This window comes from Lottia gigantea (genome assembly GCF_000327385.1).
Source record: "Lottia gigantea unplaced genomic scaffold LOTGIsca_26, whole genome shotgun sequence".
Classification (NCBI taxonomy): domain Eukaryota; kingdom Metazoa; phylum Mollusca; class Gastropoda; family Lottiidae; genus Lottia; species Lottia gigantea.
In genome coordinates, this window is record NW_008708797.1 from 150,435 (window position 1) to 174,020 (window position 23,586).

General features: G+C 31.0%; 4 protein-coding genes across 4 annotated transcripts in view; 2 read left to right on the forward strand and 2 right to left on the reverse strand.

The window, feature by feature from the left end:
• LOTGIDRAFT_232120 (hypothetical protein) overlaps positions 1-7,052 on the reverse strand; it is a gene marked incomplete at its 5' end in the record, with an annotated part of 17,268 nt that extends 10,216 nt beyond the window's left edge. The window contains 11 exons of the mRNA XM_009055924.1: positions 1,721-1,791; positions 2,214-2,274; positions 2,667-2,754; positions 3,236-3,380; positions 4,119-4,242; positions 4,629-4,739; positions 5,058-5,126; positions 5,434-5,479; positions 5,726-5,762; positions 5,998-6,089; positions 6,988-7,052. Of these exons, the coding sequence (XP_009054172.1) occupies positions 1,721-1,791; positions 2,214-2,274; positions 2,667-2,754; positions 3,236-3,380; positions 4,119-4,242; positions 4,629-4,739; positions 5,058-5,126; positions 5,434-5,479; positions 5,726-5,762; positions 5,998-6,089; positions 6,988-7,049 (906 nt within the window). The remainder of the gene's footprint in view (positions 1-1,720; positions 1,792-2,213; positions 2,275-2,666; positions 2,755-3,235; positions 3,381-4,118; positions 4,243-4,628; positions 4,740-5,057; positions 5,127-5,433; positions 5,480-5,725; positions 5,763-5,997; positions 6,090-6,987) is intronic.
• A 2,296-nt stretch (positions 7,053-9,348) lies between these two features.
• On the forward strand, positions 9,349-13,150 carry LOTGIDRAFT_160721 (hypothetical protein; the record flags this gene model as incomplete). The annotated part of the gene is made up of 9 exons (XM_009055925.1): positions 9,349-9,422; positions 9,772-9,773; positions 10,034-10,165; positions 10,482-10,549; positions 10,717-10,812; positions 11,284-11,433; positions 11,942-12,047; positions 12,371-12,504; positions 13,037-13,150. 9 exons carry the CDS (start codon positions 9,349-9,351, stop codon positions 13,148-13,150), a joined length of 876 nt encoding a protein of 291 aa, XP_009054173.1.
• A 1,441-nt stretch (positions 13,151-14,591) lies between these two features.
• On the reverse strand, positions 14,592-17,853 carry LOTGIDRAFT_117637 (hypothetical protein; the record flags this gene model as incomplete). Its single annotated transcript, XM_009055926.1, has 8 exons — positions 14,592-14,821; positions 15,395-15,422; positions 15,750-15,883; positions 16,299-16,334; positions 16,608-16,648; positions 16,882-17,050; positions 17,512-17,571; positions 17,802-17,853. 8 exons carry the CDS (start codon positions 17,851-17,853, stop codon positions 14,592-14,594), a joined length of 750 nt encoding a protein of 249 aa, XP_009054174.1.
• A 1,364-nt stretch (positions 17,854-19,217) lies between these two features.
• On the forward strand, positions 19,218-23,127 carry LOTGIDRAFT_117398 (hypothetical protein; the record flags this gene model as incomplete). The annotated part of the gene is made up of 8 exons (XM_009055927.1): positions 19,218-19,414; positions 19,745-19,867; positions 20,192-20,384; positions 20,700-20,867; positions 21,230-21,311; positions 21,881-22,035; positions 22,520-22,633; positions 22,996-23,127. The coding sequence occupies 8 exons, from the start codon at positions 19,218-19,220 to the stop codon at positions 23,125-23,127; spliced, it is 1,164 nt and encodes a 387-aa protein (XP_009054175.1).
• Between the last annotated feature and the right edge of the window lie 459 nt (positions 23,128-23,586).

Below are 23,586 nucleotides of genomic sequence, written 5' to 3' on the forward strand. Positions count from 1 at the left end.
CGATTGTTATATATCTATGTAAAGTACACGAGAAGCTATAAAACGAATTTCAATTTTGCTTTAAAAAAACGATTGTTATATATCTATGTAAAGTACACGAGAAGCTATAAAACGAATTTCAATTTTGCTTTAAAAAAACGATTGTTATATATCTATGTAAAGTACACGAGAAGCTATAAAACGAATTTCAATTTTGCTTTAAAAAAACGATTGTTATATATCTATGTAAAGTACACGAGAAGCTATAAAACGAATTTCAATTTTGCTTTAATAAAACGATTGTTATATATCTATGTAAAGTACACGAGAAGCTATAAAACGAATTTCAATTTTGCTTTAAAAAAACGATTGTTATATATCTATGTAAAGTACACGAGAAGCTATAAAACGAATTTCAATTTTGCTTTAAAAAAACGATTGTTATATATCTATGTAAAGTACACGAGAAGCTATAAAACGAATTTCAATTTTGCTTTAAAAAAACGATTGTTATATATCTATGTAAAGTACACGAGAAGCTATAAAACGAATTTCAATTTTGCTTTAAAAAAACGCTTGTTATATATCTATGTAAAGTACACGAGAAGCTATAAAAGCAAAAGTTTTTTTTTTTTACAATATTAGCGACTTTTTGAGCTTGGTGTATGTATATCTTATGACATTTGGAATATAACTAGACACTTTGAATATGAATTCACCTATGACAAAAAAACTTATGTGGGCGTGGCACATCCGGGTTGAATTACTTATTGTTTACATTTAGAGGCTGGGGCATAACTCGCATAGGATGCGTTTGTTCAAAAAGGGCCTTTGCACACAATTACCTCATCCTTTTGGCCAGTTTGTGTTAACAGCTCAATTGTTTCAGCTTTATAGTTCCAAAAAAGGAACGGGTTTTTTACATTTGGATATTTTCATTTTTCGATTTTGACCTTTGTTGACATTTGTTGACCTATATCTTTTGACCTGTTTATGTAGGAGCTTGAAATTTGGAACATAACATAACATTTTGAATATCAATTAACCTATGCAAAAAAAATTGAGGTGGGCGTGGCACATCCGGGTTTAATTACTCATTATTGACATTTTTGGCCAGGGGCATAACTCGCAAAGTATACATTTGTTCAACATGGAACTTTGCACACAATTACCTCATATTTTGAGCCACTTTGTCTTAGAATTTCGGTTGTTTCCACTTCATAGTTCAAAATAACTTTTGTAGGATCAAACGTCATTGGCATTGGCTATCTATTTATACTTTTATATTTGCTGTCCTATGTCAACTTTCGGTTTTATAGTCGTGTGCAATTTGAAATTTTGATGACGTATATCTCTTGATCTTGACCTTTTTAGACCTTCTCCTTTACAAGGTCAAAGGTCATTGACCTTGGCTATCTGCTGATACTTTTATTTGTGATATCTAGCGTCTACTTCCGGTATTAGAATCTTCTAAAAAATAAAAATTTCTCAACATTAGACTGTTCTTGAACTTGACCTAATCATCGTCCATGGTTGATTTTTTAGGGTTCTTTAGCAAATTACTACATTTGCAAAGTCCCACTCTGTGCCACGAGTGGCTCTGGTTATTATTATTATTATTATATCAGGATACGTACTGTATTGTGGCATGATTGGCAATGGATGGACAGAATGATGTGGCATATAAAAGGCATAAAGGATTATCATTTCTGACTCAATAAAATAGGAAATGTATTCTTACCTCAATAGGATCCATAGAATCTGCTATTTTACTATATGATTGGATTAATTTATTATATGATTCCAAGTCAACTATAACAAAAGAAAGATAGCTTTTTTATACAGTATTGAATATCATGTTTTTTAATCTTCAAAAATAAACCAATGAACATTTCAAAACGTCTTAAACCAATGAACATTTCCAAACGTCTCAAATCTCAAAACTATCAAATTAAATGAGGTAAAAACAAGTCCAACTTTCTGAATCATTCAATAGAAATAAATGTTTCAGGATGGGTGATAGCATCTTTGGCAAAGAGCCAAAAAGGCCCGTAACAGAACAGGAACTGTTAACAGAAATTTTGTAATAGTTTGAAAAATTTAGAATTTCATCAATATTAAGAACATTCTAGAATTCATCAATGTAGCTAAACACTTTCATCCAAATATGTTGAAGGTCGTAGATTACATTAAAAGAATGATGAAACATAAGCACAATATACTGTACATTTTACCTGGTATTTTAGAAGAAACCATTTCAAGATAAAGTTTCTGAGCACTCTCATTATCGCCATGCTGAAAATATCAAAAATAAAATTCAGTAGTTCTAATGCCGTAGTTCTTGTTTTTTTTAGTTTCTTTTTGTTCTGCAGGTTCATCCAGTTCTATTCTTGATCTAGAAATGTTGTAAACACACAATGATTTCTATGGATTATCTTGTCTGTAAACAATTTACATTATTCAAATGCTCTATTAAAAAAAATGTTCACTCCTTGTGAAGAATTCAAAGATATAACAGTAACCCTGCCTTAAATGATATAAGCCCTTGTGTTATTTTACTATTCAACTTGAAAAGAAATGATCGTATGACATATCCAATGTAAGATAGCCATCTAAAATGCTGGCAATATTTTAGTGCTGTATCAAAGGTGAAAAGGCTCAAACTCTCTTGATGATATATTACTAACCTCAGCTCGGCCTTGTAATAAAGTATTGTAAGCTCTGGCTGGTTTTGTAGGTAATTCTTTGAATAATTTTTCAGCCTCATTATTTTTCCTAAAACATAAAAAAAAGTCCAACTGGTTCTAAAATTAATACAACAAAAAATATATTACAAACACACAATGAAATAATCATGCATAATTTTTCATTATACAATAATTGTACTTGTCCACAGTTCACAATGATAACAGAATTACATTTCACCAAATATTTCTGTATAAAAAAAGTTCATTTGGAAATTTATATGTAATTTTCAGTTTCGAATGAGATCAGATTTCACAGGTCTCTACAAAATGTCTGATTGGCAAAGAAATAAATCAACAGCCTTAGATGCTAATTCTAAATCTCTATTATATTTTTATGGGCCCAAAGACATTCTAAGACAAGGACCCAAAGACATTCGAAGACAATTGAAATAATATCTAAAAAATTTGTGTAATGTAAAGAAACAAATTTTCAGTTCAGAGTAGACAAAGAGTAATATTTTACATTATATTTGATGTCTTGCAAGGATATTCATAATAAAATACTTTACCGCCAAGATGGCTCTAGGTGAACATTTTCATAAAACTTAGAGTAGAGTTTTTCTTCCTTTATGGCATCAATTGGAGGTTTTCTGCAATTATATACACACAGTAGATCTAATAAATCTAACTTAGTATCTAAACTAACTTCATCATCTGAAACAAATTTCATACAAATAATCAGTTCATCGGTACACAACATTTGACAAACCCAGAATCAGAGTGGTATCTTGTGTTCAAAAAAAAGAAAAAAATATTAGCAGTTCAAGATGGATGTCATTTCTAAGATTCAAATTTCAAGGTGGTTGTCACTGCAATGACTGCAAAGAAAAAAATTTCAAGCACAATGTCAGTGCCAAGATTCCCCTTCAAGATGGGTGTCAGTGCCAAGATTCACCTTCAAGATGGGTGTCAGTGCCAAGATTCCCCTTCAAGTTGGGTGTCACTGCCAAGATTCACCTTCAAGATGGGTGTCAGTGCCAAGATTCACCTTCAAGATGGGTGTCACTGCCAAGATTCACCTTCAAGATGGGTGTCACTGCCAAGATTCACCTTCAAGATGGGTGTCACTGCCAAGATTCACCTTCAAGATGGGTGTCACTGCCAAGATTCCCCTTCAAGATGGGTGTCACTGCCAAGATTCACCTTCACAATGGGTGTCACTGCCAAGATTCACCTTCACGATGGGTGTCACTGCCAAGATTCACCTTCAAGATGGGTGTCACTGCCAAGATTCACCTTCACGATGGGTGTCACTGCCAAGATTCACCTTCAAGATGGATGTCACTGCCAAGATTCCCCTCAATATGGATGTCACAGAAAAGATTTAATCTGTCATGAAAGAAACCTGTAGTTCTGACCTATAACAGAGTATTGATAGTCAGATGTACTTACTTGTTGATTTCAAAAAATCAAAAACTTCTATAGCATCAGAAACATTACGAAGTCTAATTCGTTCTTTTAAGGCTTCCTCACATGGATTTTTGAATTTATATTGAATTTGTTTCGGTTCACATGTCTATAATATATAAAAAAACATACAACATATAGTAGCCATTCAAAAAAGGGTGTATAATATCAGATTGATATTGATTTATATCAAATGGAGTTTTACATCCTCTATTTATAACCAAGGCAGTCAACTTCAGTTTACATCGTGATATATCTAATGATATTTCACAGATACAATCTTCAATGTGGCTACTCTATTTTGATTTCGAACAGTCGAAGGCATATCGTATAGTACTCCATTCCTTTGTTTTTCATTCCACTTAGATGAAAAACACTTTTTCAGTTTCACAGACCAGCAATGCCAGGAATTTAGCAGACAGCTTTCTTCATTCTTCCAATCAGTTTAAATCTTTATGAGTTGCTTAGAATTAAGAGTGTAATATTTTCACTTACAGGTAAATAGCGTTCAGGATAATTTCTATATTTAAGAAAGCCTTTAGGATAATTATCTATAATAAAGCGTGCTGCTCTACGACCTGCACCTATAGCTTCTGCATGTTTTTTCTAGTAAAAAGAAGGAAATATCTTTTAATACCATCACCATTTACACCCTTTTTAATTAATCAAATCTAAATAATTTAAATTACAGTCAGACTTATTATACATGAATATTGAAAGATGTCAGAAAAACTAGATTTACTTTAATGTTTTTTTTTTAATCATGTTAACGCATTTATAAAGAAGAAATGAGCTGTTCCATTCATCACTTAAATCTAAATAATAGTATCTTTCTATCTCACAGCAATTGTTCATTTACAGGCTAATAGTGATATACAATCCATATTTCTATATAAGAGTAAAAACAAAAACTATATGAGCTACCTTATTATGATGTTCAAAAGTAGTAAGATACGGATCATCAATGAAACAATAATCTGGCCCAGTACTATCCTGAAATACAAGAGAAAGAAATTTCCGTTATAATTATTTATAAATGTATCTTTTATATCATTAAGATTGGTGGGCAAGCACTGTTATGTCACAACTTAGAACCTTGAAAACTTTTATTCTCCAATAGAAAACACAACTTCAGGGCAAAATTTTTCAGTTTTGAATATCATATTTACTACTTCTAAATTCGTATTTTCCATATTTCTGAGGTGTAGTAGAGATCATGGCAGAACAGTGCTCCTAACTATTGTGGGAGCATTTATAAGCATCAATGAGACTTATATAAGGAAAAAATAGATCAACATACCCTTTCTACAGTAGCAGAGAGAGCTCGTAATATTGCTGTTGGTTCCCTGAAAACATAGACAGTGTCTCTTTATGCAAATTAATTCAATATCTTTTCTTGTAGTAAACAATTTGACAATATATATATATATATATATATATATATCTGTAATTACCATTTATCATGATATAATATATATATCAGTTCTTTTAATCAGGTGATATTACTAATAATATAAATTCTTATATCATGATACCAGTATACCACACAGCCCTATAACATAGATGAGATTTTTTGAAAGAAATAAACAAACCTGTGAATTTTCTTGGGTATAACTACTTGTGAAATATCTAAATATAAAAAAATTATAATTAATTGTAAAATCAAGAATACGGTTGGAAAAACCATAAATATAAAATGATAAAAGAGAGTAAATAATATGTTCATTTCATAGTTATCTTCTTAGATTTAGTCAAATATGTAACTAGTACCCAAAGTAACATTTTGCTAATATTAGAAAAATAAAGGTCAAATGAAATGATATAATTTATATGCAGGGTCATGGTATTCAGTGATAAATCTCACCTATGTCATCATCTTTGATATCATTCTGTCTTATAGAGCTTTGACTACAAGCTCTAGACTGTACTCTCAACTGATTATTACTCGATAAGAATCTGAATAAAACAAAAAAAAAATGCAAAAATTAACTTTAGTCAATAATACAATAACAATTAAATCTACTCAGTTGGCATACATTGAATAGGCCTGTCATTTCTCAAATATTCCAAATTCGCAAGACATCTGTCTTAAATGAAATCTCAATATGTGCGGGTAAAGTTTGCAGCGTAGTTTGGCTTGCGGTACAGTGAGTCAGAAATCTATCCTGTGTAATATATATGGCAAGAATGACCATTGACTCAGTGTCTGTGCTCCCTGTGAGACGATAGCTCAGTCAAGATTTTCTCAACGGCCAAAAAAATGCATTTAAGCCGCTATATGCTATTTTACTGCTTCTGTCCAAGAAAATTCTTGAAGATAAATTAATTTAACTTTGGTCGAACTTTCCGTATCTTGATGCTACTATGAATAATGTAATAATCAGATCTTTAATCAAATTTGCAACATGCCCTGCTCTGAATTTCACTGGATACAACTATTAAATCATGTGCTCACAGTCACATGATCTGTACAGGTGAGTGAACAAGTGAGCCACCATCTGCGGTGAAAATATATGATATGACAGGGACAATCGGCACACAAGACAAACGGATGATTTGTTGACTCATGTGTACGCCATTCTTTAGAATACCCTTGAGTCCATTGAAAAGGCTGGTTGTTTGAAAATCAAAAATATCACAAGTAAAATTACTGGTTAAGGTTATCAAATTAAGTGCAATGCCAATCTTAGCAAGTTGGTAATTGGCATTTCACACACATTTTTCAATATTTACATTGCAACATGAAGTCTTTCTTGTTAAACAACTGTCCATAAGTTGGCATTATTTGACAAACATTTAGCTTACATTAGCCCAAATGCTTCAATCAACCGTTTTGTCTAAAGCCTAGATATACCTGATTATTTTTGTCAAATTGGAAATACTAGATCTATGAAGACACTGTATGGAGATCGCCATGTTAGAAAATCTATTTTGCTACAGAATAAATAATCAGTTCAGTATGGCGAGAATTATTTTCACAAGATTTCTGTTCCTTTTCTTGGACAGTTTAAGAGAGGGTAAGCGTATGAATTTTTTGGACAAAGATTTATTTGAAAACTGTTGTTATTACTATATTAGTGAGATATTTATTTCAGCTGATGACGAGTTCATAAATTCTATTTTTAAAACTAGAAATAAATTCTATAAATAGACATTTATCACAGTCCAAGACCTTAATTCATCATAAAAAAGAGCTGCCTTTGACATGTTAGTTGAAACTCTTTGGTCTAAGTAGACCTACATGTAACTGCACAATTATCCGTTATTTCTTAAGAAGAAGAAAGATGAAGTGGTACAAGTAGTTGTAGGGTCAACTGATTGTCAAGTGAAATTCATCGCTGTCAGAATGAAAAGAGTTCAGATTTTTAAGAATGGAAGCACAACAAATGGAAAGGTGGGTGACTTTTCTAAAGCTAACCATTCGTTCCTTTTACAGAGAGGACTTTTAACTTGTAGGCCTAGGCGTAGCTTATGATTAATATCCCCTTTTCCCAATTTTTTAAAGTGGCTCACTTGATAGCTTATCCATTGAGGTTATATGGATAACAGAGCTTTCTTATCTTCTTGCCTCAAAATATGATGGCAACACTCACTGAATATCTCATTTAATGCATTCTGTCTCAGGAGTAGGCCATGCAAAGTCTATACCGGTAAGTGTATGGTGCTAATCAAATGAAAGAGTACATTATAATTGATTTTAATCTAAGGTAATACCATTGTATGACAGTGTTGAAGATATTCTACGTTATGCTAGTCAAAAACTTAAAGTAAATGGTACCAAATTATTTACAGAGAAAGGTTGTCTAATTGATGATATACAACTTATCAGGTAAAAAATAATAGGTTTGTAAAGCTCTGAGACTATATGATATCCATCGCTTTGTCTTTGTCTGTGAACAGAGCAAGATCATAGCCTTACAAATGAATGGGCAGGATGATATCCTACTGCATGCTAATTGAAATAAGATTTTTGAAAAATGATTTTCTGCATTTTGTGTAGTAAGCTTATATATATCATCTTCACCTCTTGAGGCACTTTAAATAGATTTTGGACATCTTGCATCTGAGACAACAAATAGATATTCAGGGAATTTGTTTCTGTACGCAGATGCAATATTACTGGTACTCTAAAAGACTGTCAAGAATAAACAGTCATATTCATACGTATCATATCACCCAACTGTATCATATCACCCAACGCTATGTTCATTTTAATATCTATGGTAAACAATCATAATATGTATTACTAAATAAACAGTAGAATTAAGAAAATAGAGAATCATACATTTGGTTTTCCAACAAATAGTTATTTTAAACTACAACGATCATATTATAAATATATATGTAAATAGCAAGGTGTCTAATCTCATGGCCCTTAAGAATTAAGATAAATAATCTTACATACGTTCTAATGTTTCAGAGATGATGAAACTTTGTATGTTTCTGAGGGAGAAGATTTTATTTGTAAGTGATATTTTTATATAATGAATCTTTAATCTAAGTGATTACTAACAGAACTCACTATCCAATTTATTTGTCTTCTGCTGCAAAGTTTCGTTTTGTGATCTATCTTGATTTGACTTATTTGTATATACCGTAACTGATTTGAGCAAAGTTTAATTCAGTTCACTCTCTCTTAATTGCCTAATTTATTTTATTTATTTATTTTGATAACTGATTGAGTTGATAATTGAGGGATATTTGATAGTAGTTCATTTTGTCTTTTGTACAGATGCACCATTTTGTGGGGTTGATTTGAATCTTGAATATTTGTAAATAGTCTTAGAAGTACTGTACTAGAAATGTACGAAAATTGCACAATTCCTTCAAAAATATCTCAAACAAGGAATTTCTTTTCCTATTTCTATAGATGTCTTTTCTGTATATGGCAGTGTCTAAACAAAAGATGACTTTTTAACTTGCAAATGTGGGTATTTCTGGACACACATGAATTTGAAAACTAAAATTTTGACAGTGAGCTGTAAACACTATTACTGATTGGCTTAGCTAAAAAAATTTCCTGTTTCTGAGATTAAGGTATGATTGGTATATATATTGGCTCACCTGTTCCTTTAATTAATGTTAATGTGATGTATTTTTATAACTGTGCTGTATGTGATGTAGTAATATTTTGATGTAGTAATATAAAGGATGTTAACTTTCAGATGGTAACTGTACTAACAATACTGGTACCGGTAACACTAATCACCTAGAAATGACAAAAACATCCTGTTCTAAAGATGAATGGATTACATTGAATGTTGGTGGTAAAATCTTTACCACTACTAGGTATTTTTTTTTTATATATAATTACTTATTGTAGTCAATTAATATAGATGATTTTTTTCCTAATTTCTTTACATAATTTATTATGCTTATCAAAATGGGAAAAGGATTGCAAAAATTTTTCTTTGATTTATACATTTTGGTGAATGGACTTATTCACAGTGATCATTTCCATATCAGTCCTGTAATTTATAAATCAAGCAAGTGGAAACCTTTGAAAAGTCCTTTGAAATGTCATGATGGACCACCAAGCAAGTTCCAACTCATTGATACCTTAGCTGCCTTGTTTTGCTAAGACACTAGTTCTTGAAAGATTAAAAAAAAAAAATTTATCAATGTTTTATTCTTATAGGAGTACATTAACTGGTCATGAAAAAAAGTAGGGAGGTTTTTACTTTTACCTAAAACTTTACTTAAATATTTGTTATTATTTAAAAAGTGGGACTCTATATATTTAAGGGTTGCAAATGCAAATAAGGATGCTGTTTTAGGATATGAACAGTAACAGTAGATCACTATCATGATTGTATTTATTTGAAAATAAAATATAATTAATATTTTGTACTTGTAATTTATTTAAGAGAAATTGTAATTATATTTTCTACTATTTTAAGATGTAATGTGGAAAAGTAGTGTGGATGANAATGGAGCCTATTTGATAGATAGAAGTGCTGTTTATTTTGAACCGATATTAAATTATTTACGTCATAATTGTTTAATATTAGATAAAAATATTAATCCATATGGTAAGGCTATTACAAATGAAGTGATGTTAAAATCAATGAAATGAGGTTTTTATCTTTGAAATAAGGAAAGTATCCATGATATGAGGTTATTACCAATGAAATGAGGTTAAAATCACTGAAAGAAGTTATTACCAAGGATATTCTATTGTTATCAATAAATTCGATTATTATCAATAAATGAGGTTAATATCCAAAAAATGACATGAATATCAATAAAATGAAATATCAATAAAATGACATGAATATCAATGAAATGAAATATCAATAAAATGAAATGAATATCAATGAAATGAGGTTGATATCAATGATATTGTAGGTGTGTTAGAAGAAGCTCAGTTTTTTGGTTTAACATCTTTAATAGACCAATTAGAAGAAATAATAGTGGTAAGTTATTAATGATGATATTAGAATAGTATGGAAGACAGACAATTCACAGGATTATTTGATATGTCAATGATGAACCTCTTCTTTTTAATTTTGAAATAACATATACCATATTTATAAGATTTTATGCTTTTTTAGCTTGTAACTATGATTAAATGTTATTGTAGACCAGTGAGCCAGCGAATGATGATACAGCTATTTGTAGACGAGAATTTATATTAAAGTTATTATCAACATCTACTAGTACAGAACTACGCTGTCAGGTAATATAGCATATTGATAATTTGATGGATGATGTCTTTGCTCTGGGAATGTCTACTCCGGTAAAAAATTTTCACAGAAAATTTGAAGGACTGTTTGCTAGGAAGTCAAATAAACAGTTGCAAGATCATTTCATGTCCAACATCATAAGTAAGATACTGTGGACTAAAAATTTCAAAGTTTATCAAGTTAAATGAAAATTTTTTTCTTTAATCTGCTGAAAGGATAAGTAAACTTTTCATATATGAAGTTAGAGATAGAAATAGATATCTGGTCTTACATTATTGATAATATAAATTAGGCTAAATTTGTTGATATAAGTTATTTGCAGTTAAAATCTGATGTCTTTGTCACCTGTAATTGAATAAATAATCAATAATTGGGTTTTAACTAGTGCTTAAAGAAATAATCATTTTATGATATTTCACATCATGTGTTGAATTCTGTCTTCATCTAATTGTTTTTTGTTTCAGGGAATGAACTTTACAGGTGCTAATTTATCAAAACTAGATTTACGCAATATAAATTTTAAATATGCTATATTGCATAAAGCTAATTTATCAGGAGCTAATTTAGCTTGTTGTAATTTTGAAAGAGCAGATTTATCAAAAGCTATTTTAGATGTAAGTATAATATCTTTCTTGTCTAAAACTGTCTTAATTTCATGTCATTGGACATTGATATTAATATTAATATTGGAATTTAATATTAGAGATTCAAATTCTGTATCAGTACAAATTCAAATTAGTTGGCTTGGGGTTTAGATTTTAGGGGCAAAATTTCCCTCGTTGCACACTGCATCAGGTCAAACTGTTACCAGTGCAGAAAGTAAGATGTAAAACTTTATTTCAAATCATTTAGACTTTAGGGTGTATAGTCTAGTCAGCTTAGAATTTTATTTTAGTTTTCCATTTTTATTTCTAGTTTAATATTAGAACAAAATTTCATACTTTTCAATGGTCATTTCTACATGACAAAAATGATTCTCATTAGCAGATAGATATCAGGTGTTTTTGTTTTCAATCTGATTTAAATAATTGTGTCATTATTTATCTATATACAGAAACAAGAGGTATGAAATTCTTAGTTTCATTGAGTCAGTTGCCTTATTAAAATTATATTTATTTTCAGTCAGCCAATTTTCTAGGCGTTAAAATGTTGTGTGCTAATTTAGAAGGCTCTTCATTAAAAGGTTGTAATTTCGAAGATCCTGCTGGTAGCAGAGCAAATATGGAAGGTATGTCCAGTTAATTGATAGGAGAGAACTCCTTTTGATTATTATCTTGGAATATTGCTTTTATCAAGTATGGATGCTGGGGGGGTCTGGGGGCGGACACAGGTGACCGGCAAATCTGAAGCTGTACAGCCTACAGAAACCTAAATTATGGAAAGGAATAATATGTTTAACAAAAGCTCACCTAATGCTGGATTACATTTTCAGTACAAAATTCTTCTTCAAAATAATTTGAAATGGAGATGAACATTAAGCTTAAGCAAAGTAAGCAAGCTTACTTGACAAGTGGGAGAAATATTTTTTGTTTATATTAAATATTATTGTAGGAGCCCATATGAAAAGTGTTAATTTAGAAGGCAGTCACATGGCAGGTGTTAATTTAAGGGTGGCTACATTAAAAAATGCCAATCTACAAAATTGTGATTTACGAGGAGCAGTTCTAGCTGGGGCTGATTTAGAGGTAAATATATATAATATTCATTGATTGATAGAAATAAGCCTTACTATATTATATACAGCAAACTGAAACTAGAAAATGATTCAAATCAGACTAAGAGCACAACTATCCAGTTTTAATACATTAATAAGAGATGCTAGGTTGAAGAACTTAAGTTTCTGTTATTGTAGTAAATTAGGTGGATTATGAACAAACAGGTTGACTTTTAGCATTCCAGTAGAGTGAGAATGACCTACATATATTAAAGTGGTTTGCTGAACTTTTTAAGTGTATCTGGAGCACTGATAACATTTTAATTTTTAGTCAAACACTAATTGCGATTTTGCACTTTATCATATCAAAATTACAAAAGCTGCTTACAATAACTAGTTAGTTTTAGTGGGTTTACAAGACCCCCACTAAAAATTAGAAAACCTATTTACAATCTCTTTAAATATCCATTTTGGCTAGTAGATCTAAAGATAATTCTTGTTACATTTCATGTTGTTTATCTCAGTGAGCATGCATTGATATAGAAATTATCAATTTATTTTAGAATTGTAATCTATCGGGATGTGATTTACAAGAAGCCAATCTTCGTGGTGCCAATCTAAAAGATGCAGCCTTTGAATTAATGTTAAATCCGGTACACATGGCACAAGCTGTTTGATATAGTGTTAAGTTTTAATATATTCCTCAGGATTACATATCAGTATCAAGAGACATTCTAGCCATACATGACTACTCAGTAGTATCATGGATGTCAAAATAGAACTCTTTTAATGAAGACATTCCATGATATCTTGTTCAACATAAATTTTGAATTATGCAGCACATTTGGCAATATTGATAATGACATTATGCCCATGTTCTCTATGTAGACTCACCAATTTGTTTCCATTTGCAAGTAATCATTTTAAAATCTACATCTTTCAATAAGTTTTTTTCTAAATTCAGCACTTTCCAACAATTTTAAAAGTTAGTGTGCTATATGTCTTCAATGTATTAACATAAATCGGTTAGTTTACTTGTCGAGATGTGCCTATCTGGATATGGTTCAGTATCTTTTATTTTCCTGAAAACTTTCCCAGAAAAATAGTCTCTCTATCCCACCAATATAGAAATGGCAAAGTAGCCCAAGAATCACAAAAAATTTCTGCCAATTTCCATATCCAATACATTTTTATATCACCATTAATTATGTCTAAATCAAGAAGACTTGAATTCTAGAAGTTTGTTTTTGAAATTCACAAATTATAAAAAAAAATAAACCATACAAAAAATTTGTTGATAATGTAGCTATTTGTACATTCTGATAATTTATTTGTTTAATTTTTGTGAGTTATGATAACTAATTAAAATGATAAAAAACATCTAGTATTTCATGTGGTTTTGAGCAAATACATCCAAACTATATACATTATATACATGTTATGAAGTAACAAAAGTAACCCATAATTAGTTATGAGGGCAGTACTGGTGCAGTGTTGATGAGTGATATCCATAGAAAATGAAATGAAATGAATGGAGTTTTACGTCCTACTTTTCTGCACCATGTGGGCTAAGGAAGACGGGCAACGCCATGCATGGTGCAATGAGGGAAATTTTGCCAGGACAGCGGCATTAGCCTGCTCTTTTTTCGATTTCTAACTGTCGAGAGATCTTTAACGTGCACAGCCTGTAGCACACGGGGCCTCAGTTTATTGTCTCATCCGAACGACTAGTGATATCCATAGAGATATATATAGAAATGTTCTATATAAAACTATGGTGGTATCAGATCATGAAGGCTTTATCATCCAGTTTCACTTCTGTCTGGAATCTTTGTTATTAACTGTGTCTACATTGGCCGTTGAATCTTAATGCTTTTATATCAAATGTTGAGCTTGGAAGCGTCATTACACACAATACAAATGCATATCCCTGTCTCAAATATAGATGAAGTCTGGATTTCAGAGACGACTTATCAGATTAAAAACATATGTAGCAATGTGTTTCTTACACTGAAAGACTGGAATGGTATATGAATGCAACAGTAGCTTTATGCTCCTCCATATTTGAACATTCAACAAATTCAATAAATCTGAATGACTAAAATCTTCACAAGTTATTCATTGTCCACAATCCCAAATACTTGTAGCCATTTCCACTAACTGTTGAACTTTTTTACTGTCTGTCACTTTCACAGTAAATTCAGGAGGGGAAAGACTAGCACCCATACTGATTCCTTCTTTCCTATGGTTCATCAATGAACTTGAACTCGATCGTGCAGAACAATGGAATTCTTTGGCACCAGTTTGTAATAAAATTCTATCTATATTATTGGAATTAATTCCTCCACCTTAAAGAAGAAAAATCAGTGAACAAAATAATATAATACACAATATACCTCAGACTAACAACTCTGACAGTACCAGATATTTTACAATGTCCCTGTAGGATGAAGTATATCCATTGACTAGGGCACAGAGACATCATAGAATAGTCTTCATGAACTTCCTAACAGTTCAACTTTTCTACAGCCAAAAGTTATGACAAATTTTGTTTCAGTCCTGGCGAGAATACTTTAAAAAAATTGTGTTGTGAAGTCCAATATTAAGCACTACCTAGAGGCAATAATAAATATTTGTCAAGAAGATAAAAGATAGAAATCTGAATGAGAGACATTGATTTAGTTAATTGAAATATTTCATGAATTATATTCATTCAGATAACATGTGTACAAAGAGTAGCAAATTTACCTAAATATTTCCTTTTATCTCAGTAACACTTTGATGTTTTCACAGTTCTCTCTTTTTATAAAGTGTATTTTAATATATTCTGCACGTTGTCTAGGCACCGAATATGGAAAATGTGTGTCGTGTATATTTTTGCTAATTGTAAATCAGATCGAAAAAGATAAACATTTACTAACCTGGCATCACAATAATTCTTGCAGCAGCCTACAAATAAAGTTATAAATTAGAGGATTGACTGAATTCAAAATGCAGCAACTCTGTGGAGGCGTCAAGCCTCTCTCAAAGGGCTTAGCTGAGGCGTCAAGCCTCTCTCAAAGGGCTTAGCTGAAGGTATTCCCTAGAAATTTTTTGAAAAATTGTATTGATTTGGTCATTGTGGCACATATTTAATGTTTCAATGGAAGACATTCAACAGTTTATTTTGAAAGTTTTTTATTATATATAATTATAAAATTAGTAATCCAAGAGTGCACTACTGAATATGCCAATATGCATCATTTAGTGAAATAATATGGAAAATGAGCACCTTACCTTAGACACCATTTCTCTAATAAGTGGAGCACCATCAAGAGCAGTTTGAGCACCACCACTAGTTAAGACTCTTTCAAATCCTAATTTAATAATATCATCTAGTTCTATCAGTGGTTTCATACACATATCTATAGCTGAAATCATATTTTAATAAACAATTTTAATTAGTAATACTGTAGCTACAATGTATTAGTTGAACCTAATCTGATTTAAATATCATTTTATTTTTTTCCACTTGTCATCTGTGATTTGACTAATTAATATTTAGTTTTAATATATTTAGATTAATATGCAACACCTGTTTTGGGTCATTAAATATTCAAACAATCAAATTGTCTGTTCAATTTCCTTAAAAAATTGGCTTTGTGGGATAATTCATTGCTAAAAGTAATGTTGATGAGAACATTTAATGCTATTGAGTACTCCACAGAACATGACTTATAGAAGAAAAAAGTCATTAATAGTTTAAAGGTTTTAAATAAAGTTGAATGTTTGGCATATATTGAAATCATTAAACTTTCAATTTGAAATAATGGAATTTTTTATTACCTCTATGGAATGTGGCAGGAAATGGACGTATCATACCTGAAAAAATCAGTTACACCTCAATTATTGGTGTTTTGATTGTTTGAAGTTGTAAATTGAAATCAGCTTTTGACCTTCACAATATATACTTTATATTCATAATAGAGTCAAGCCAATTTCATAACTTATTTATGCACATTAGATAACCTCAATAGATATATACATTTCTAATATCATTATGACCCAATAAATATTGATTAAAATCATGACCCTTTCAATTTTATGATATTGTAACAATATGGCATCTTCAATAAACTAAAAAAATAAGCTTACCTAATAATTCAGCACATCTTTCAACATCTACTGTTCCATCACTGAATAATAAAAATGGTAGTTATGCTTGGAAACTTTCCCTCATTGCACACTGCATTGTGTTTCATATCTTAATTAGCTCAATAAAACCCTGATCCATGTTCTTCAAAAAAACTATTGAGAAAAGGATCCAGCACAGTATAATTCTTCATTTTATTGATTTGCATAAGATAAGTTAAAATCTGTTATATGTTTCTCATATAAGAACCTTAATCATTGTAAAAGATGAACATACATTTTTAAAATCCCAAAAACAAATCCATCAGCTTTGACTTTTTTAAACTCAATAATATCTTGTTTCATAACTTCAAATTCATCATCATCATAAAGAAAATCACCACCTCTTGGTCTTATCATGACAAAAACTGGTATTTTAATATTCTGTTTGATTATTTTTAACATTCCTATAATTATATAAAAACAAATTGTGAAAACCCATGCAATCTTATTTTGTATAATGAGTGCAGAATGCTGATAGGCAAAAGATTCAAGAAACAAAGGTGTCTTCAAAAAGATGATATGATATGATATTTTGTTAGTTAGGTCAATCATCAATAAATATCTACAAAACATCTGATAAATATAAAGTTATAATATTTACATAGCAAACTTTTAGATGCATATTACACATAAGGAAGTTTGGGTTTTGAATTTGCTTTTACATTTACTAGCCAGTTTTCCAATGCATTTTTTTGTTGAAATCTGATGTCTCAACTTTTTGCGATTCATCTCAAGACTCGTAGATTGTTAACACTCTCATGATCTATCTGCATTAAAAAATGTTTGCGAATTAATACTTGTATGCTGTATGTATAACATCCATTTACATTTTGATATATTATGAGAGTATAATAATAAATATTACCTAAGGTTGGTGTTGTACCACCTTCCATAAGATTAGCACAAAGTTCAACTTTTTCGGCACCTAGATTATTCAAAATAAAAGAAATCTTTTATAATGGTCATACAAGTATATTGGATGTAATTGATGTAAAGTGACATTCAATAGACATTAGCTTTCATGAAATACCAATCATGATTGAAAATCTTATTTTTTGAACATGTCAGCTTTAATATTATTAGTATTTTGCAGGCAGGCTACATCAATAGGCCTACAGTTGAAGATATCTCTTTCCGTTTGGTAGAAAAACCCACCTCCAAGTTCTGCATTTCTAGCTGATGCAACAGAATCTATGCAAACTTCCATTGTTGCTTTTTTGAGGTTTTGTTTTACTTCAAAACATTGTAAGCAGGTCCATGATGTGTTTTCAAATGCGTCCCGGAAAAAGGAAACTCCCAAAACTGCGCATGCTTGAACTTTGACCTCCAAAGGGATTCCCCCGTAGTGTGTTGCATAAAGCACGAAGAATGAAGCATTAAATGAAGATTGTTTTATAACTTGTTTACTTCAAATTCCTTGAATTGTCAGAGTGTGTCTAGAAATTGAAATCATGTATTACTTATCTTCAAGTCTGTTTAAAAATCTTAGTCAGAAAACTGGAACTTCTGCATTTTTTAATTATCAAAGATCTTTTCACCAGTTTACAAACAAAACAAGAAGAGTCTTGGTAGGTATGCTTTGCCATTTAACCTGTGTTGTGGTTCAATTTGAAATGTGCGATTCATGAAAGTGTTTTGATTTTGATGTAATGATCATCTCTTGGTAATATTAAATGTTTATTCGGCTATTGCATCATTCCTTCCATTTGTCCTATATGTCATGTTCAAAGTCAATAAACCCATTAAACCCTAGGCCTAAATCTGCACATACTCCTATATTAAGCTGAACTTATATTTTAGTTCTATGTTGAAATTATAAAGTAACCATAGTATCCTAGATCCCAAAAGTGTCCATTTAGTATTGTATTATCAATACGAATCACCCATTTAACTAATTTTTTTCAGAATAAATGTCCAAATTGTAACCAACCAGCAAGATTGAGTATTTCTAAAAGAATATTTACTAACCATGTCAAAAACTTTAAAACACTGCAAAGGGTAAGTGTTATTAACATATAAAAGGATGACTAGAGAGACTGTTAAAAGTTTATTTGAAATAAACTTTTTTAGCATACCTACGCTTATGTGTGTAAGAATCACCTCTAGCTTCTGACGTCGTGACGTCTATAGTTTTTTTCATTTCAGAAAAATCTGTGATGACTGAGTGAGTTAGATGCTTGTTCGCTAACCTGAAGGTCCAGGTTATAACCTCAGCATTGGTCTCTATAATACCTTCAGATTTTTCAACCTGGTTTCCCCCTGTCAGTGATGCAGACTGAAGGGAAAAAGCATCCAGATGGAACAAAAACCGAGGCCCTTTATGCTGCAAGCTGTGCATGTTAAAGGTCCCTTTTTAAAAGAACATTTGTAATTGAAAAAGAGTAGGATAATGCCTCTGTTCTGAAAAATATTCCTCATTGCACACTGCATGGCATTGCCTGCTTCATTAGCCCAATTAAGTGCAGAAGAATAAGAAGTAAAACTCCATTCATTTCCTTTTTTTTTTTTTTTATGTATTACCTTACTAGGAACTCTTGTGTAGGAATTCTGTTATATTTTTCCTTTTAGTGTATGCATTTGAAATTCTGCCAATATCTACTATTTCAGCCATCCAAATTATCTGAAATATTCCAAACATTCAGAAATAAATCTAGCAGTGGAAAGATAACACCAGAGATTCCACGCCATGCTGAGAAAATAGTGGGTGGATGGCTGATAGGATGTGCTGGTATGGTATTTGGGGCTGTTATACTTGGGGGTGTTACAAGGTAGGTTGCTTCTTGATCTATCAAGCCTGTAAATCAACATCTAGTTCTTAGTGCAGCAATCCAGTTTTGTTTTATTATTTAGGTCTGTGTGTGCTAAAAATTGATTGAATCTCATTGGTGGAGAAATAAAGTCAAAACCAACCGAATTTAGTGACAAAAATATTCTGGTGATGTATAAGCACCCAAATGACCCAATCCTCAAAAGAATCCCTACTTTTTTTTTTATCCAAACCGAAAGTCTGACCATCATATTTGAAGCTTTGATTTGCTGTGAAATGTAGGAAAGGGAAATGTGGTATGTATGGCATATAAATTTCCAGATACTTTCAGATTAACAGAATCAGGACTTTCCATGGTAGATTGGAGATTAATTAAAGATATGAAAGCACCCAGTTCACAAGCTGAATGGCAAGCAGAGTTTGAGAAATATAAACAGTATCCAGAATATAAATAGTAAGTGTTTTGATGGCTTGATTCAGACTGTATTTTATATGGTCACTTTTAACAGAATTTAAAACAACTCACTATGGTAGATTATCACTTGAGAACGTTACCTGTATGTGTAATAAAACGTGTTCAAAAGGAATAATTAGAAGTCTATATCCATAACAATTGTTGTTTCTTTACTCACTATCATTAATAAAACAATCCAGAAATTTGATATCAAGGCTGATTCAAGATATATCGTTTGAGGCAAATAGAAAGTAATTATCACTATAAGTCAAACTTCATGTGAGCTTGTTAGGTTAGGGATGTGAATATTTGTTCTATTTACAGTGTCACTCAACATGAAGAAATGACATTAAGTAGATTTAAATTCATTTGGTATATGGAATATTCACATAGAATGTGGGGTCGAGCTGTTGGCCTGGTGTTTCTGATTCCTGCATTAGTATTTCTTAAGAAAGGCTGGATAACAAAAGCTATGAAGCCAAGATTAGCCATATATACTGCATTGATTGGATTTCAGGTATTCATTTCATTTTTCAGTAGATATAATAAGATCATTGATGAAAAAACATGCATTGTCGATTTTCCTGCATGTCTTGATGCAGATTTGAATAATTTTCATAATGGTTAATCCAAGAATTGATATCTCTTAGAACAATACAAAAAATCATACTTGAAAAAGTCGATGATTTATGGTCCTTAGTTAAAATTGGGTACCTTTTAGAAAATGAGATTCCTTACACAAAATAATGATGTCAGAAACATATATAATGTCTAGCTTTAATTGTGTCTACTATTAACAGTGTGTTATTGAAATGTTTTGGACTATTTTCAGGGCTTTCTAGGGTGGTATATGGTTAAAAGTGGACTAGTAGATAAGCCAGAATCAACAGACATTCCAAGAGTTAGCCAGTACCGTTTAGCTTCTCATCTGGGTTCAGCTTTTATTCTATATACATTATTTTTATATGCTGGACTCAGCCATTTAAATAAACCTGTTCCAGTATGTATAATTTTATCTCTAAACTTTATACTTAGACTTTGTACAGGTTTAAAGACGTGATCTTAATATGCTATGCAGACTGTTTTAAAGAAGATATGAGATGAAATTGTTTTTGACAGAGAAGAAGCACATAAATTTTATGTTATGATACATCACACATTCATATTGATATGTCCAGAAATAAAGGTTAAGTGTTCAATAACTTGATACAGTCCATCTTGTTGCTGTGGTCAGACTTGTGTTAACTGAAGAATTCAAAATGAAGATTTTCCTTGTTTATTTGAAGATTTTCCATGTGTACATTTAAATGGTCGTTTTTTTATTTGAAGTAGAGTTTAAAATAAAAATTATAATTTTTACAGATACCAAACTCACCACAAATAAGAAAGATTCGAATCTTAACACATGGTGTGTTAACTTTAGTGTTTGTGACTGCTTTATCAGGTACAGTAAATTTTGTCACATAATTTTTAAAAGTCCAAGATACACAATGGTGTTACAAACATGATAAAACTATGGTGACAAGCATCCTTGCTTTAGATTTTCAACAGCTTTCAAAGAGACTGGCATTTAAATCTTGGACAATTACTAAAGCCTTAAAGGGACAGGTGTGCCATTTTGGGGGGTTGATTTAAGTCTTGAAAATATGTCTTCAGAAGTACTAGACATAATTCCTTCATAAATATCTCGAACTATTTATATATACATGTCTTTTCTATATATCACATTAAAAGTTTTTTTATTTATTTTTTTGCAATTTGTAATAAGAAGATACGTCTATGCTATATTTATGCATAGTTCCCTCTGAGCCATGCCGATATTCCGATATCTTAAACGGATAATGTTGGACACACATGGATTTGAAGGCTCAAATTTGGACAGTGAGCTGTGAACACTATTGCTGATTGGCATAGTTAAAATATTCCTGTTTCTGAGACTAAAGTATGATTGATTAAATAGAATGACCAACCTGTCCCTTTAACAAAAACAAATTATAATTTTCTTTATTTCAGGTGCATTTGTAGCAGGTTTGGATGCTGGTCTTGTGTACAATTCTTGGCCAAAAATGGCGGATAAATGGATTCCAGAAGATATTGCTAAGTTTGTACCTAAATGGAAGAATGTATTTGAGAATCCCACTACAGTTCAGTTTAATCACAGACATCTGGTAATCGATTTATATTGATAATGAAATGTAGACTTCTATTGATGCATGACAGCTTTTAAACAATAATCTGGGAAAGGTTCAAATCTCTGGTCAGATATCTGATGATGGAAGAGATCCTTGCTATGTCATCACCCTTTATGTATTGCATTTTTTTTTTTTAATCTTTAACTTCTGATATTTTTCAGCATTATATACTTTGGCACAACATAACTTAATAAGGCCATCCAAATGAGATTAAATCGTTTTACATATTGACTCTTAAACACTCTAGAAGGCACAATTCTGGTGATTGTTGCTGTACTGCCAAATATTTTTTATTAAAGATCAAAGCTGCCTGTGGCCATATATTACCTTGAATGGCAAAGTTGTATGTGATATTTAAAGTTGTATGTGATATTAAAAGTTGTATGTGATATTAAAAGTTGTATGTGATATTAAAAGTTGTATGTGATATTTAAAGTTGTATGTGATATTTGTGTTGTAGGCAGAATCAACTGTAGCAGTGATCACAGGTTTCTGGTGGATGTGTCGAAAAGCACCCTTACCACCAAGAGCTAGAATAGCAGTCAATTGTTTAGTGGGAATGGCTTTCATTCAGGTATTTCTTTATTTTGAATTATAATAGTCTGGGTTTTTCTTTCAACAGGGACTGGGATATTTCATCTTAAGTCTGAAACTGGCTTCAGATAATTGTTGAATTTTCATGAAAATATATTTCATAGTGCAAATATTTGTATAATTTTTACCAGCTGATATGCACTATGAAATTTCAACTCCTTCTGTGGATTTGTTCTCCGAGACATATTCCTGTAATTTTATATTCTTGGATTTCTATTTGATTATCTAATTTGCATGTAGAATAGCTGTCTGAGGAAAAATTTTAGCTTTGCTAATAATAATTTCACATCTGGGACTGCTTTAAGAAACTGTTTATTAGGCATCTGTTATATTTTTTTGCAGGCCACGCTAGGTATTACCACTTTGCTGATGTATGTACCTACACACTTAGCTGCTACTCATCAATCAGGATCTCTTGTTCTGCTTAGTTTTGCTGTTTGGTTAGCCAATGAATTGAGGAAAATGCCTAAATAAGCAATAGAGGGAAATTATTTTGTAGTATAATAGGAAGCTTATTGTTTCTAAAGATATAACAATTTTTTATAAGAATATATGAAATACTTCAGCATTGCGACCAGTGTCCAGGTTAAATCTTTTTGAAGTATAAATCAATAATTTGATGGAGAAATATATAAATGCTCATTACAGATGTTGTATCCTGTCATTCATAGTAATTTGTATTATTATTTATATTTTGCTAATATATTCTATCTGTTTTCTCTAAAATTCATTATTATTTGTATGACTTTTTATTCTATCAATAGCAAACAGAAAGCTTTACCAGCATTTAATTTCACTTTGATGCTGTATTTACCAGGCTGATCTTAAACTATAACAGTAACAAAATTTGTTTTATCTTGAATAAGATTTTCTGAGAAAAAGGACCCAGTACATTATCATGACAAAAGAAAATTGCTCCATGTTCAGTTCTTT